We start from the raw sequence: 13,094 nt of genomic DNA on the forward strand, positions 1-13,094 counted from the left end.
TGTGACTATAGAAGAAAACATTTTTTATTAAATTCCAATTTTGGATTATATTTTGGTGCACAACGCTATACTACAAGTCAATTATAGGTATATAGAGCCGGAAGTGCAGCCCCTGCCCACTGCACTTGTAATTCATTAGCAGACAATTTCAACTATGGATTTCTCTAAAAAAAAATAAAAAAATTAATTTCTACTAGAAAGTAGTTATTCAAAATAACCGTCACTTGGTATACAGGTCATTACATTGGGGTATAAAATCCTGATGACATTCTCTTTAAAGTGCAAATTTTGGGTGTCAGGTTATTGGGATAATTTAGTAAGTATTTAAAATAATAGTCCCCTTAGAACCTATAATCTGTGTATTATGGAATAGAGAAGGGAGTCAGTTCCCGATGATTATGAGAAAACTACTAAACTTAGCGAAAAGTGATTTTAGAAACTCGATCACAGCAGATGTTCCCACAAAGAAGGAATGGATGGTAGATGGAAATAGTAATTTGTAATATGAGCATGTTTATTATTGTAGTATAGAGACGTTACAGACATTGTTCAGACATGGAGATTGTGCGCTGAAAGTAACTGTAATGAATGGCAGATCGCTGAGATTGGGAGTTAGGAAGAAGAGAGAGGAGGAATGTTGGGTAGTTTTGGGAAAGGTTGTAATACTCTTGTCCGTATACTGAATATATAAATATATAACAATGTGAAATGTTCAATGCACATGGAATATGGATTTTTATTTGATTTTTAGAAAACATAGTTACTTACATAGTTACTAAGGTTGAAAAAAGACCTTGGTCCATCTAGTTCAACCTTCCTCCACCAGTTCTACATTTGGTCACTAAGTCATTTATAACCAACAATGTTGTGTGTACTGAGGAAATCATCCAGCCCTTTTTTAAAAGCTGTTATAGTATCTGCCATTACTACCTCTTGTGGTCGGCATTCCACAGTCTGACTGCTCTAACTGTAAAGAACCCTTTCCTGTTTAGCTGTCGGAATCGCTTTTCTTCCACTCGCAGTGAGTGCCCCCTAGTCCTTAGTATTGTCTTTGGAAGAAATAAGTCATGTGCCAGTCCTTTATAGTAACCACACATGTACAAACGTCTATTAGTAACTGTATATATATTTTAATCCTAATGTAACTTCTAACACGCTTTTCCTTTCTTGTTTACTTACTTGCCTTTACTTTGACTATCTCTTTTGTGTTTACTTCTGCAGTTTGTCAAATATATGTTTTCTCCCCATATGAATTTTTCTTACTGGTCAACAAATTACAATTTTCAAGTAAAATATTTCTACACTTGTAGGTATGATAATGGCTTCTACCAGTAGGAATTTTTTGATCTTCACAAAGATGTGTGTAAAATATTTCTCACATTCTAAACATGAAAAGTGTTTTCCCCTGTGTGAGTTCTGTAATGTGTGAGAAGATTTGATTTATTTGCAAAATATTTCCCAGATTCTGAACATTAACCCTTTAACGTCCCAGTGGTCATATTGTTAATCTCCCGCTGCTGCCGCTATTGATTTATACGGCTGAGATGTGTGCCTGCTAGGCACGAGCGGAATTGTTATCCGCCCATGCAGTTTAATCCCTTCAAAGGCGATGTCAATAAGTGACATCATTATAATCGTGATAAAAATTTAACTCACTACCGATAACGGAAGTCACGTGACGTGATCATGTGACTTCCAGTGGTTGTCATTGGGTCATTTGATGACTTCTGTAGCTCACGTGACTCACTTACTGTTTCACCCGGCCGAGGGCTGGGTGAGACAGGAAATGAGCATATCCGGTGTTCACAGCTGTGTAGCTGTGAGCAGCAGATATGGAAGTGATCAGATTGCTGATCCATAGAGTCCCCTAGGGGACCTAGTAAAATAAAATAAGTTTAAAAAAATAAAAAAAACCTAAATAATTAAATCACCTTCCTTTCGCCCCTTTGAAAATTAAGGGATAAAAAAAAAAATTATACACACATTTCGTATCACTGTGTTCAGAAACGCACGATCTATCAAAATATAAAATCACTTAATCTGATCGGTAAACTGTGTAGCGGGCAAAAAATTCCAAATGCCAAGATTAAATTGTTTGGTCGCTATAAATTTTGCGCTAAATGCAATAACAGGCAATCAAAACGTAGCATCTGTGCAAAAGTAGTACCGTTAAAAACGTCAGCCTGAGACGCACAAAATAAGCAGTCACTGAGCCATAGATCCCAAAAATTGAGAACGCTACGGGTCACGGAATATGGCATAAAACGTACACCACTTTTTTCGAACAAACTTTAGATTTTTTTTTTAACCCCTTAGATAAAAGTAAAGCTATATATGTTTGGTGTCACGAACTCGCACCTACCTAAGGCATCACACCGACACATCAGTGTTACCATATAGTAAACAGTGTGAATAAAATATCTCAAAAACAATAATGCTATTGCACTTTTTTTGCAATTTTTCCGCATTTGGAATTTTTTTTCCGTTTTCCAGTACACTACATGGTAAAACTTATGGTTTTATTTAAAAATACTACTTATTCTGCAAAAAAGAGACCTCACATGACCATATTGACTGAAAAATAAAAAAGTTACGACTATCGGAAAAAGAATCGCGAAAAAAAAAACAAAACGGAAAATGCAAAATTGGCCAGTCGTGAAGGGGTTAAAATGGCTTCTTCACTGTGTGAATTTCTTGGTGAATAACAAGATGACATTTCTGTTTAAAACATTTCCCACATTCTGAACAGGAGTATGGCTTCTCACCTGTGTGAAGTCTCTGGTGTCTAACAACTTGTGATCTAGTTGTAAAACATTTCCCACATTCTGAACATGAATATGGCTTCTCCCCTGTGTGAGTTCTGTGATGTGTGGCAAGATTTGATTTACCTGCAAAACATTTTCCACATTCTGAACAACAAAAAGGCTTTTCCCCTGTGTGAAGTTTCTGGTGAGCAACAAGACGTGACTTATCTCTAAAACATTTCCCACATTCTGTACATGAATATGGCTTTTCACCTGTGTGAATTTTTTCATGATTAACAAGATTTGATTTCCAGGTAAAATGTTTCCCACATTTTGAACATGAAAATGGCTTCTCCCCCGTGTGAGTTCTCTGATGTCCAACAAAAACTGATTTCTGTAAATAACATTTCCCACATTCTGAACATGAATATTTCTTCTCCCCTGTGTGAGTTCTCTGGTAACTAACAGACTCTGAAGAAACTCCTATATCCCATGTGTGAATTTTTTGATGGATTTTTTTAAATTCTATAGTTAAAAATGGCTTCTTTGCTGTAAGAGCACCTTGATTTATAATGATCTTTTTGCCACATTCATTTTTCTTAATAGTCTGTGATGAATCAGAAGGCAAGACTTGTTTAAAACAATCAGATGATAGATCTTTGCTGCGAAGGGAAGATTGTATATCTGGAATAATGGCATTCACTTCAGTTATATCTTGTATGATGTTAAGGTCATCTGATGTAAAAGTTGAAGATGTCAGTTGTGTTTCTGATCCCCTGGTACAAACATCTGGCAAGAATAAAAATTGTTTTTAATAATATATAAAAACATGTAAGTATATAATTTGTAAAATAGCTGAAGAAATTGTGAGTTATTTAGCAAAGTATGATAATTTACTGAAACAAAAATCATTCACAATCTAACAGTGGACGTCAGAGCAGGAACCAGTAGACCATGATGTTCAACCCTTTTTGTTAATTTTGCCTCCCAAATATTGAAATAATAATCCACCAAATAATGTTTTCTAGACCAAATTTTTACCAAAAAACTACTATTCCATCAGTGGAAAAACAGAGTGTTTTCACATTGGTTGTATCGGAAAGACTATTGAAAAGAGATATGGCCTCATAATCCTATCCAGCAAAATCTGTCCTCTCAAAGCCAAATGTCTTTGATGTTTCTCAGCCTTGCAGTGGCCCAAACACTGTTAGTATCCACATGTTTGTCATTTCCACAGGGAAGAAACCACATAAATATTTACAGTTCGCGTGTCTCCTGGAGCACAAGCTGGGCACTATGTATTGGGCAATAAAATGACATATTTACTATTTTCACTATGCAACATCTACTCCATGCTAATTTCCAGAAACTGCTTGTAGAGTCAAAATACCATGTTTTCCCAAAAATATGACACTGTTATATTTGTCTTTGCCCTGAAAAATGCACTAGGGCTCATTTCCATCTTACGGCCTATTCTCCGTTGGGGAAATCCCCCCCACCCCCCCAAAAAAAAAACTAAAAAAACAAAAACAAAAAACAGACCCCCACCTTCCCATGAGAATTATACTTTTCAGATTCCGGACGTCTGCGTGGCTCCCAGGTCCTCTTGTGATCTTCAGCATGTGCTCCCAGCAGGTATGCTCCGTGTGGTCCTTCCCTGCTCTGGCAGACACTCACATACACACATCGCGCGCACACACGCACATTCACCTCATCCAGAGATACTGATTGCTTCTGGCATGCAGAGAATCCTGGGACGCAGTGCAATGGTGCGCAAGTGTAGCGCCCCTGAGCCACTCAGGGCACTACTAGATACTGCATCTTCACAAGGATGCAGGGCCTACCCCCTAAACCTGGAACACCAGTGCCTGTAACATCCACCCACACACACACACACACACACACACACTAAAATCCTAGTTTCCACGACACACCAGGGGGCCTGGACTAGTCAGAGACTGGGGAATGGCCACCTAGAGGGCGGAGCCAGACCAGGCGACTAGACAGCCTGGTGGGAGTGGACAAGACAGAACAGTAGTGCACAGTGAAGGAGAGTGAGGTGCCTTGAGCTGGGTCATGTAACAGTGACCCGGGGGCACAGGAGAGTGGTTTCCTGGGCGGGTACACTAGAGTACCGCTGGGACCAGAGCACCGACGGGACACAGATCCCTAGGTCAGGCGATAGTTTCATACGGCCTGGCAAATACCTGCACAGTGAGGGGACCTTTACGGACATCACTGACCCACAGATCCAGGGGCACCAGCAGTAAAGCAAGGATCAGGGTTCAGGACACAGACCAGCCCTACAGGATCCACACTGCCCGCCATATGGACAAGGAGACTGGCACAATAAGGGACAGTTGGCCCCCAAAACGCTTCAAGGTACGGGGACCCAAAACACAGTGAGGGTGCCGGGAACAGAGCAAATGAGTCATCAAGCTGGCACTGGAAATACAGGGACCTGAACCAGCTGTTCAAGGGTCCAAGAGTGAGTAGAGACTGTGAATTACAACCCCGGTGTGGCCTCCTTTACTCCGGCGCGTCTACCATATAGCTCCCTGGGCTGAGCCCTACCTGCGGAGGGCCTACCACCACAGCTGCCATTTCCACCAGCCCTAGGGATAGCCAACCCAGCAGCGGCGGTTCCATCGTCCTAACTGCAACCCGCAGGTGGCGACTCGCTAATGACTAATTTTCCCTGTAAATATTCCCCTTTTAAAAAGCCCCCAGGGCAAGGGACCAGCCAACGGCCACCAAAGTGACATTCCCCAGTGATACACCTCCCGGGACTGAGTACCCCATTCCCTGGGCAACACACAAGGACCTGTGGGTCCTCCATGTGTTCCACCACAGGTCCTCACGCTTCACTGCGTCTCAGGACTGTCTGCCGGCCAGATGCAATCAGTATCGCCGGATGTGGTGTGTGTGTGTGTGTGTGTGTGTGTGTGTGTGTGTGTGTGTGTGTGTGTGTGTGTGTGTGTGTGTGTGTGTGTGTGTGTGTGTGTGTGTGAGAGCTGATGTGTCTGTACATTCCACTGCAGATCCTCCAGTATTAGGCTATGTGCCCACGTAGCGTATTTTCATGCATTTTTATTGATTTTCAAAGAAAGCAAACACTCATTTACATGTTGCATGAAGCCTTCATGAATATACAAAGTTGAGTGAATGAAAATAGACATAAACCTTTTAGAGATAACTTGCAAGGAAAGAGAATTAGAAGAAAAAAAGAGTGAAGAAAGAAGGGAGGGATCAAACCTAGAAAGAAAGAAGAAGGGATAGAGGAACTCTGAGCATGGAAATCTACTGACATTAATACAGGTAACCGCCAATAGGGGCATAGAAATCAGGGCACTTATTTCTCCGCTATCTTAGTACCGTCTGTTACACTGGAGAGGAGAGGAAGGCCTCCCAATGGAACCATTTGGTTGCAACAGAACACTACTCCTGATGAGACTGGGCTACCAATGTCTCCATACGATGGGACAGGGAGATATCTGAAAACCATTCCTCAAGTGGGGGGAGGGGGGGGGGGTTCAGTGGATCGCCAATGACGGGGGAATTCTTGTTTTGCCTTCTTGTAGCATATGTCGTAATATAGATTTTTTATATGCCACCTTCGACATTGGGAACATGAAGAGGGGCACCGCCTCTGGTGAGGCTGGTTCTGAGACATCTGTTACAGCTTTCACCACCTTGAGCACACCCTTCTAGAAGGCCTTCAGAATCTGACACGACAACCAGATGTGGGTCATCGTCCCCTCCTCCAATTCACATTTCAAGCACAGACTAGACACCCCTGGGAACCACCTCTGCAAGGCCACTGGATCACGGTACCACCTGGAGGCAATGTTGAAGCTCGTCTTTTGAGATTTTGTTGCCATTATGGATTTGTGAGACAAAAAGAAACACATCACATTGGTTTTGTGTAAACGTGCTATTGAGCTCCAGCTCCCAACAATATTGTAGGGCTCTCCAGGCCCTACAATAGGAGGGGGGAGGTGGGCGGGGGGCTAGTTCCCTATAGCTCCGCAGTCAAAAGCGCATAGATGATCGAGATAGTGTGTGACGGCATTGAAGGGGCAATACACAGTTCCTCGAACCCTGAGAGAGGGCGCTAAAAGACAGTTTTATCTACAAGCCTGAAGAAAGTGTTTTTGCTGAATATATTCATAGACATGTTGGGCCGATGCAGGATGATCTCCTAAGATAGACTGTAAAGGAAGAAGGGTACCTCTAGGACAGTGATGGCGAACCTATGGCACGCGTGCCACCAGGGGCACGCAGAGCCCATTCTGCTGGCACGCGTGCTGTCGCCTGATCCTGCCGGTTTGATCTGCTGGTGCAGTCGCACTGGCAGATCAAAACTGTGTTGGAGCGGAGGAGACATTTCTCCTCGCTCTGACACTCCTCCTCCCCCAGGCTGCAGGTGTGTTGCCTAGGAGACGGAGGAGCGTCAGCGAGCGGCGCCGGCGTAATGATGTCTTCTGGCCATGTGGGAACTGAGGACCCAGCGGCGCGCAGCGGGGGAGCGGGTGCAGGAAGGTGAGTTGTGTGCTGCTTTTTTTTTTTATAACGCGTGTGCGGCTGTGCCAAGGTGGGGATGGGGGGCCCAGTGCCAGCGCCAGCATGGCGTGGGGGGGGGAACACACATGCCAGCATGGGGTGGGGGTGGGAGAACGCACATGCCAGCATGGGGGGGGGGGGGGAGGGGGAACGCACATGACAGCATTGGGTGGGAGAACGCACATGACAGCATGGGGTGGGGGTGGGAGAACGCACATGCCAGCATGGGGTGGGGGTGGGGGAACGCACATGACAGCATGGGGTGGGGGTACGCACATGCCAGCATGGGGTGGGGGTGGGGGACCGCATATGCCAGCATGGGGGGATGACATGCATGCCAGGATGGGGAAACATGCATGCCAGGATGGAGGAAACATGCATGCCAGGATGGGGAAAACATACATGCAAGGATGGGGAAAACATGCATGCCAAGATGGAGGAAACATGCATGCCAAGATGGAGGAAACATGCATGCCAAGATGGAGGAAAACATGCATGCCAAGATGGGGAAAACATGCATGCCAGGATGGAGGAAACATGCATGCCAGGATGGAGGAAACATGCATGCCAGGATGGAGGAAACATGCATGCCAGGATGGAGGAAACATGCATGCCAGGATGGAGGAAACATGCATGCCAGGATGGAGGAAACATGCATGCCAGGATGGGGGGAAACATGCATGCCAGGATGGGGGGAAACATGCATGCCAGGATGGGGGGAAACATGCATGCCAGGATGGGGGGGAAACATGCATGCCAGGATGGGGGGAAACATGCATGCCAGGATGGGGGGAAACATGCATGCCAGGATGGGGGGAAACATGCATGCCAGGATGGAGGAAACATGCATGCCAGGATGGAGGAAACATGCCACGATAGGGTACATTTACCAGGAAGGGGAACATTTACCAGGAAGGGGGTAAATTAACCAGGATTGGGAACATTTACTAGGATGGAGGACATTTACCAGGAATGGGGTACATGCCGGGATGGGGGAACATTTACAAGGACGGGCAATATGTCAGGATGGGGTACATTTACCAGCATGGGTGAACATTTTCCAGGATGGAGGACATTTACCAGGATGAGGTATATTTACCAGGATGGGGCCATGATGGGGACAAATATACCAGAATGTAAAAAATATATATCAGGATGGGGGACATGTTTACCAGGAAGTGGCCATCAAAACATGATCAGGAGCTCGGATGCATGGTGGAGCGATACATTTTCAATGTTCAACTCCGCAAACTGGTTTAAGGGAATAGGAGGATGGTTAATGGGGATACTGCAATCAGTATTCCAAGTGCTACTCTGTCTATTAGTGGCCTATGTAGTATTTAAATTGTTAATGGCTCTGTTTTCCTGCTGCGTGAAAAAATGCAAAGATAGTAATTATTCAGCGCCAATATGAAATTTCTAACATATACTCTTTTCTACTCTTTCACATCATAATACGCCAAAGTGATTCTATGGGACTCTTGTCGGGAGGTATGCAGGCTCATTACCCGGAGGAAGGATGTGGATTTGAAGACGTCACAACCCCAGGCAACCCGCGGCTTGGACAGCATCCGGTGACCAGCCTGCTATTCCAGCTTCTCAATAGGATCCAGTCCCATCACGAACGCCAAAGGGGGATTGTGAGGAAAGAGTTAACTAAACTTGAGTAGATAGTCACCCACGCCATTTCCAAGAAGTAGAAACTGACCCATCTACGCTCTAGATGGGTGGGCAAGAGCCAAGGACAAATGAATTATCGAAACCATGAACTACGCTTTGCCGAGAAACGAATGTTACGCTTATGCACACGAAACAGCTACGCCCAAATTAGCTTGATAAAAACCTGTATGTGTAATAAACTTCAATTCAGTTCAGAGCGCACACTCTTGCATTATGTGCAGATACCAGTCTCTGTCTGTATCTCATTAAGGTTGAAAGAAGCTGAGGGGGTGACTGGGACCCTCTCTGACATTCGGTCATCGCTGGCAACAGTTGTGACCTATTTAGGGGTCAACCTAACAGAACTGAATTCATAGTTGTAGAAAGTGAATTGCTGTGGAAGCTGACTGATTTTTTGTGGCAGTACACTTCTCTCTTTGTGGAGATTTCAGACACTGCTATATTCTGATGTACAGATGGAATAAAAGCTAGTCTAATGTAACTTGCAGGACATCTGACCTGCTACTTTGTACATCTTCAACAAAACTTGCAACAAAGCAGGTCAGTGCTGAGCCAGGTAAAAGTTCAAAATTGTTTTGATTTTAGGCCCCTTGCACACTGAAATTTTAGAGTGGTTTCACACTTGTGTTTGGGGCCGGCAGAGGTCACTCCGCTTTGGATCTGACATCCAGCTGACCCCAGGGCAATGCTGGCGGAATGCTGGCATTCCGCTTGCATTGCCTATAGAAGTGAACGGCTGGGTTCCGCGATCTGCAGTCGCCCGTTCGCTTTCGTAATGCCGCATTCCGCTATCAGTGTCAGAACAAAAAGAAGAGCATTTTCTTCTTTTCGTTCCGCTGCAGGTTAGCGGAACGGCGGCATTACAGAAGCGAACGGGCGGCCTATAGTGCATATGTAGCGGATGTGTGAAAGCACCCTGATGCTGCCACTGTTTTAGAACTCCAAAGCACTTGCTTTACTGTCATTTTTGAGAGCGCTTTTGTGAGCGCTCTTGGTAATGACCCTTAAGATACAGGCTATTGATGAACGCCAAGTGCTCACAAATAGCTCCTGTAATAAAATTAAAAAAAGAGCTGGCCGAAACAACACCTCGCTTTTCTAGCCATTGACTTATATATTCAAAATTGGCAATCTTCTTAGCGATTTTCCAGTGCTTAGCACTTGGGTAAGTGCCTACTGTGAAAGAGGTCTTAGGGCTAAAACACAAGGCCGAAATTCCCTGCCTAATTTGGGGCCGAAACATCTGGGGGCAAAAAGCTGGGGGCGAAATATCCATGGGCGAACTGCTGTTGGCGAAATGTGCGTGGGCGAAATGGGCGAAACATCCTGGGGGCGAACTGCTGGGGGCGAAACATCCGGGGGCGAACTGCTGGGGCAAAACATCCGGGGGCGAACTGCTGGGGCAAAACATCCGGGGTCGAACTGCTGGGGCAAAACATCCGGGGCAAAACATCCGGGGGCAAAACATCCGGGGGCAAAACATCCGGGGGCAAAACATCCGGGGGCGAAATGTGTGGGGGCCAACTGCTGGGGGCGAAACATCCTGGGGGTGAAATGTTCGGGTGCGAAGTGTACCTGGGGGCAAACTGCTGGGGACGAAATGTTGAGGGCGAAACTTCCAACTCCCCCTCCATGTACCCACTGTGGGATAATCCTAACCTCCCTCATATGTTACAGTTAAGGTCTAGTCACACATAACGAGATCGTTACTACGTCACAGTTTCCGGATCGTTGTTAAATCGTTGGTGAGATGTCACACAGTCATTTTCCCAACAACTTTAGTAACGATGTAGCGACCTGTATAACGATCTCGTTGGTCGATGGGACCCTGTCACACAGCAGCTATGTAACGATTCTGACCTCGAATAGGGGCGTAGTGTTTGACGCTGTAAGCCACGTAGGCGTGCATATGCGTTGCCTTTTCCACACCCCTCCGCTCCGATTGCTGGCCAATACTGCGTTCTGATTAGGCGGCCGGCCTAGAACGCAACTTTGTATCGCTTCATCCTTTGTCCCTTTTTGAGCCTTGCTTTGAGGATAGAACCTGCGACTTCAGCTTCAATCCGAAAAGCAAGCAAGCAATCGGGAACAAAGTACCAATGAATCTGGGTGTAGTCGCAGGTTCTATCCTCAAAGCAAGGCTCAAAAAGGAACGAAACATGAAGCGATACCCAATCAGAACGCAGTACTGTTCTCAGCCCAACTAATCGATGCAGAGGGGGCGCGGAAAAGGTGACGCAAGTACACGCCTACGTGTCACTCTTTAAGTTCTCATCTAGGTCATTAATGAGATCGTTGGTAGGTGTCAAACATACAGATCCATCCGGCCCAACAGGACTCCAACGAGCCAAAAATGGCCCAGGACATTAAGCAACGACCAACGATCTCACAACAGGGGGCGGATCGTTGGTGCATGTCAAACATAACGAGATCGCTGGTGAAGTCGTTGTTTCGTCACAGAAACTGTGACGTAACAACGATGTCGTTAGCGATCTCGTTATGTGTGAAGTGGCCTTTACCCTGTGCTGAACTTTGGATAAAAACACCCCTATCAGCACATTCATCAGAAGGGAGAGAAGGAAGATCCATCAATAAGAGGCCGAGATTCTAGGAAGATGGAGTCATTGCTCTCAGTTGGAGAAACAATAAGAATCTTGTAGTTATGATACTTATTAATGGCAGATAAAGATAAAATAAATGATGTTAGAAAGCAAGCTTTCCAGACTACTGAGGTCTCATCAACTACAAGATTATTATTTAGTTTCTCCCACTGAGAGCAATCAATCTTTATTCACCTGGAGAACACGGCACCAAACTAAGAATCTACGATGTCACCAGCATCATTACCCTCCGCTTTCTCTTAGGGGTCCACCATACTGATTAGATTCTTCTTCCCATGATTTCTAAGTTGTCTGCACATTCTATGTACGCTGTCATTTGGCTTTACAGATTAGAGATCTGGGCAGCGAAGGGTCAACATCTTCTAATTTCAGGGGATAGGGTGGATCCTACCTGTAAGATCTGACTGATACAGATCTCACTCCAACAGAAGGGCGTCCAATGCCCAAAATAATGAGGACAGTATTGGGTGGAGGAGCATGTGGTGGTCTAGCAGCAGAATGGTGACCATTTGATATGGCCGGACTACAACCCTGATAAAGCCGTCACAGCCGGTGACTGAGAGGAATCTGTGACTACTCTACATTTAGTGGTCACTACTCACCTGGGCGGTTATCTGTAGGAATCTCCTCCTTACTCCGCTCATCACCCTTCACATATGTCTCTGTAGTATTAATATGGGGCAGATCTTCCCCCTGAAACAAATATTGTAAAAGTCACAGACAGATGGAGAAGTCCCATCTATGATCAGCGCTAATCCTGCCATCTCCACCGCTCTCATTACACAAGTATAACACATATAATACTGGAGGATAAAACAAGACTGAGCACAAGACCTTCACAGCCATCTATACATCATAGGGAGATTTCATGGCACCTTCTCTCCATCTACCTGATGATCCTGAGGAACATCGGGATCTTCTTGTTTACAGTCCTGTGGGAGAAGAGGACGGGGACATCTCTCTGGTGTTGTCCTCTTACTGGATAGAACTGGAGGAGACACATACAGGGACTGAATTCATTCCTTACATACAGATAATCATAGGCCGTGTGTATTTAGTCCTGTCTATTACCTGGTGATGTGAGGGGCTGGGGAACCTCCATCATGACGTCCTTGTACAGATCTTTGTGTCCTTCTAAATACTCCCACTCCTCCATGGAGAAATAGACGGTGACGTCCTGACACCTTATAGGAACCTGACACATACAATGATACCGTCACCTCCGATCCCTTCATAGCGTTACTGTATAATGTCCCAGCATTCCCAGCAGTGTCACCTCTCCAGTCAGCAGCTCAATCATCTTGTAGGTGAGTTCTAGGATCTTCTGGTCATTGATGTCCTCATGTATCGGGGGGTGAGGTGGAGGCCCCGTGATTGGGCTCAGGGGTCTTCCCCATCCCTCAGACACAGGGGCCTGACAGCGCTCACTAGAGGTCTTCTTCACTACTGTGTAATCCTGGTTATGGAGAGACACAGTAATAAATCT

The 13,094-nt window shown here is 45.3% G+C and overlaps 1 protein-coding gene across 1 annotated transcript in view; it reads right to left on the bottom strand.

The window, feature by feature from the left end:
• Positions 1–515: 515 nt before the first annotated feature.
• Positions 516–13,094, bottom strand: part of LOC142258984 (uncharacterized) — a 46,317-nt gene continuing 33,738 nt past the window's right edge. Inside the window, exons 3-5 of the mRNA XM_075331525.1 lie at positions 12,499–12,596; positions 12,211–12,301; positions 516–3,533 (exon numbers count right to left, since the gene is read on the bottom strand). Coding sequence (XP_075187640.1) covers positions 2,665–3,533; positions 12,211–12,301; positions 12,499–12,596 — 1,058 coding nt within the window. The 3' untranslated portion in view covers positions 516–2,664. The remainder of the gene's footprint in view (positions 3,534–12,210; positions 12,302–12,498; positions 12,597–13,094) is intronic.

This window comes from Anomaloglossus baeobatrachus (genome assembly GCF_048569485.1).
Source record: "Anomaloglossus baeobatrachus isolate aAnoBae1 chromosome 5 unlocalized genomic scaffold, aAnoBae1.hap1 SUPER_5_unloc_20, whole genome shotgun sequence".
Taxonomy (NCBI): Eukaryota; Metazoa; Chordata; class Amphibia; order Anura; family Aromobatidae; genus Anomaloglossus; species Anomaloglossus baeobatrachus.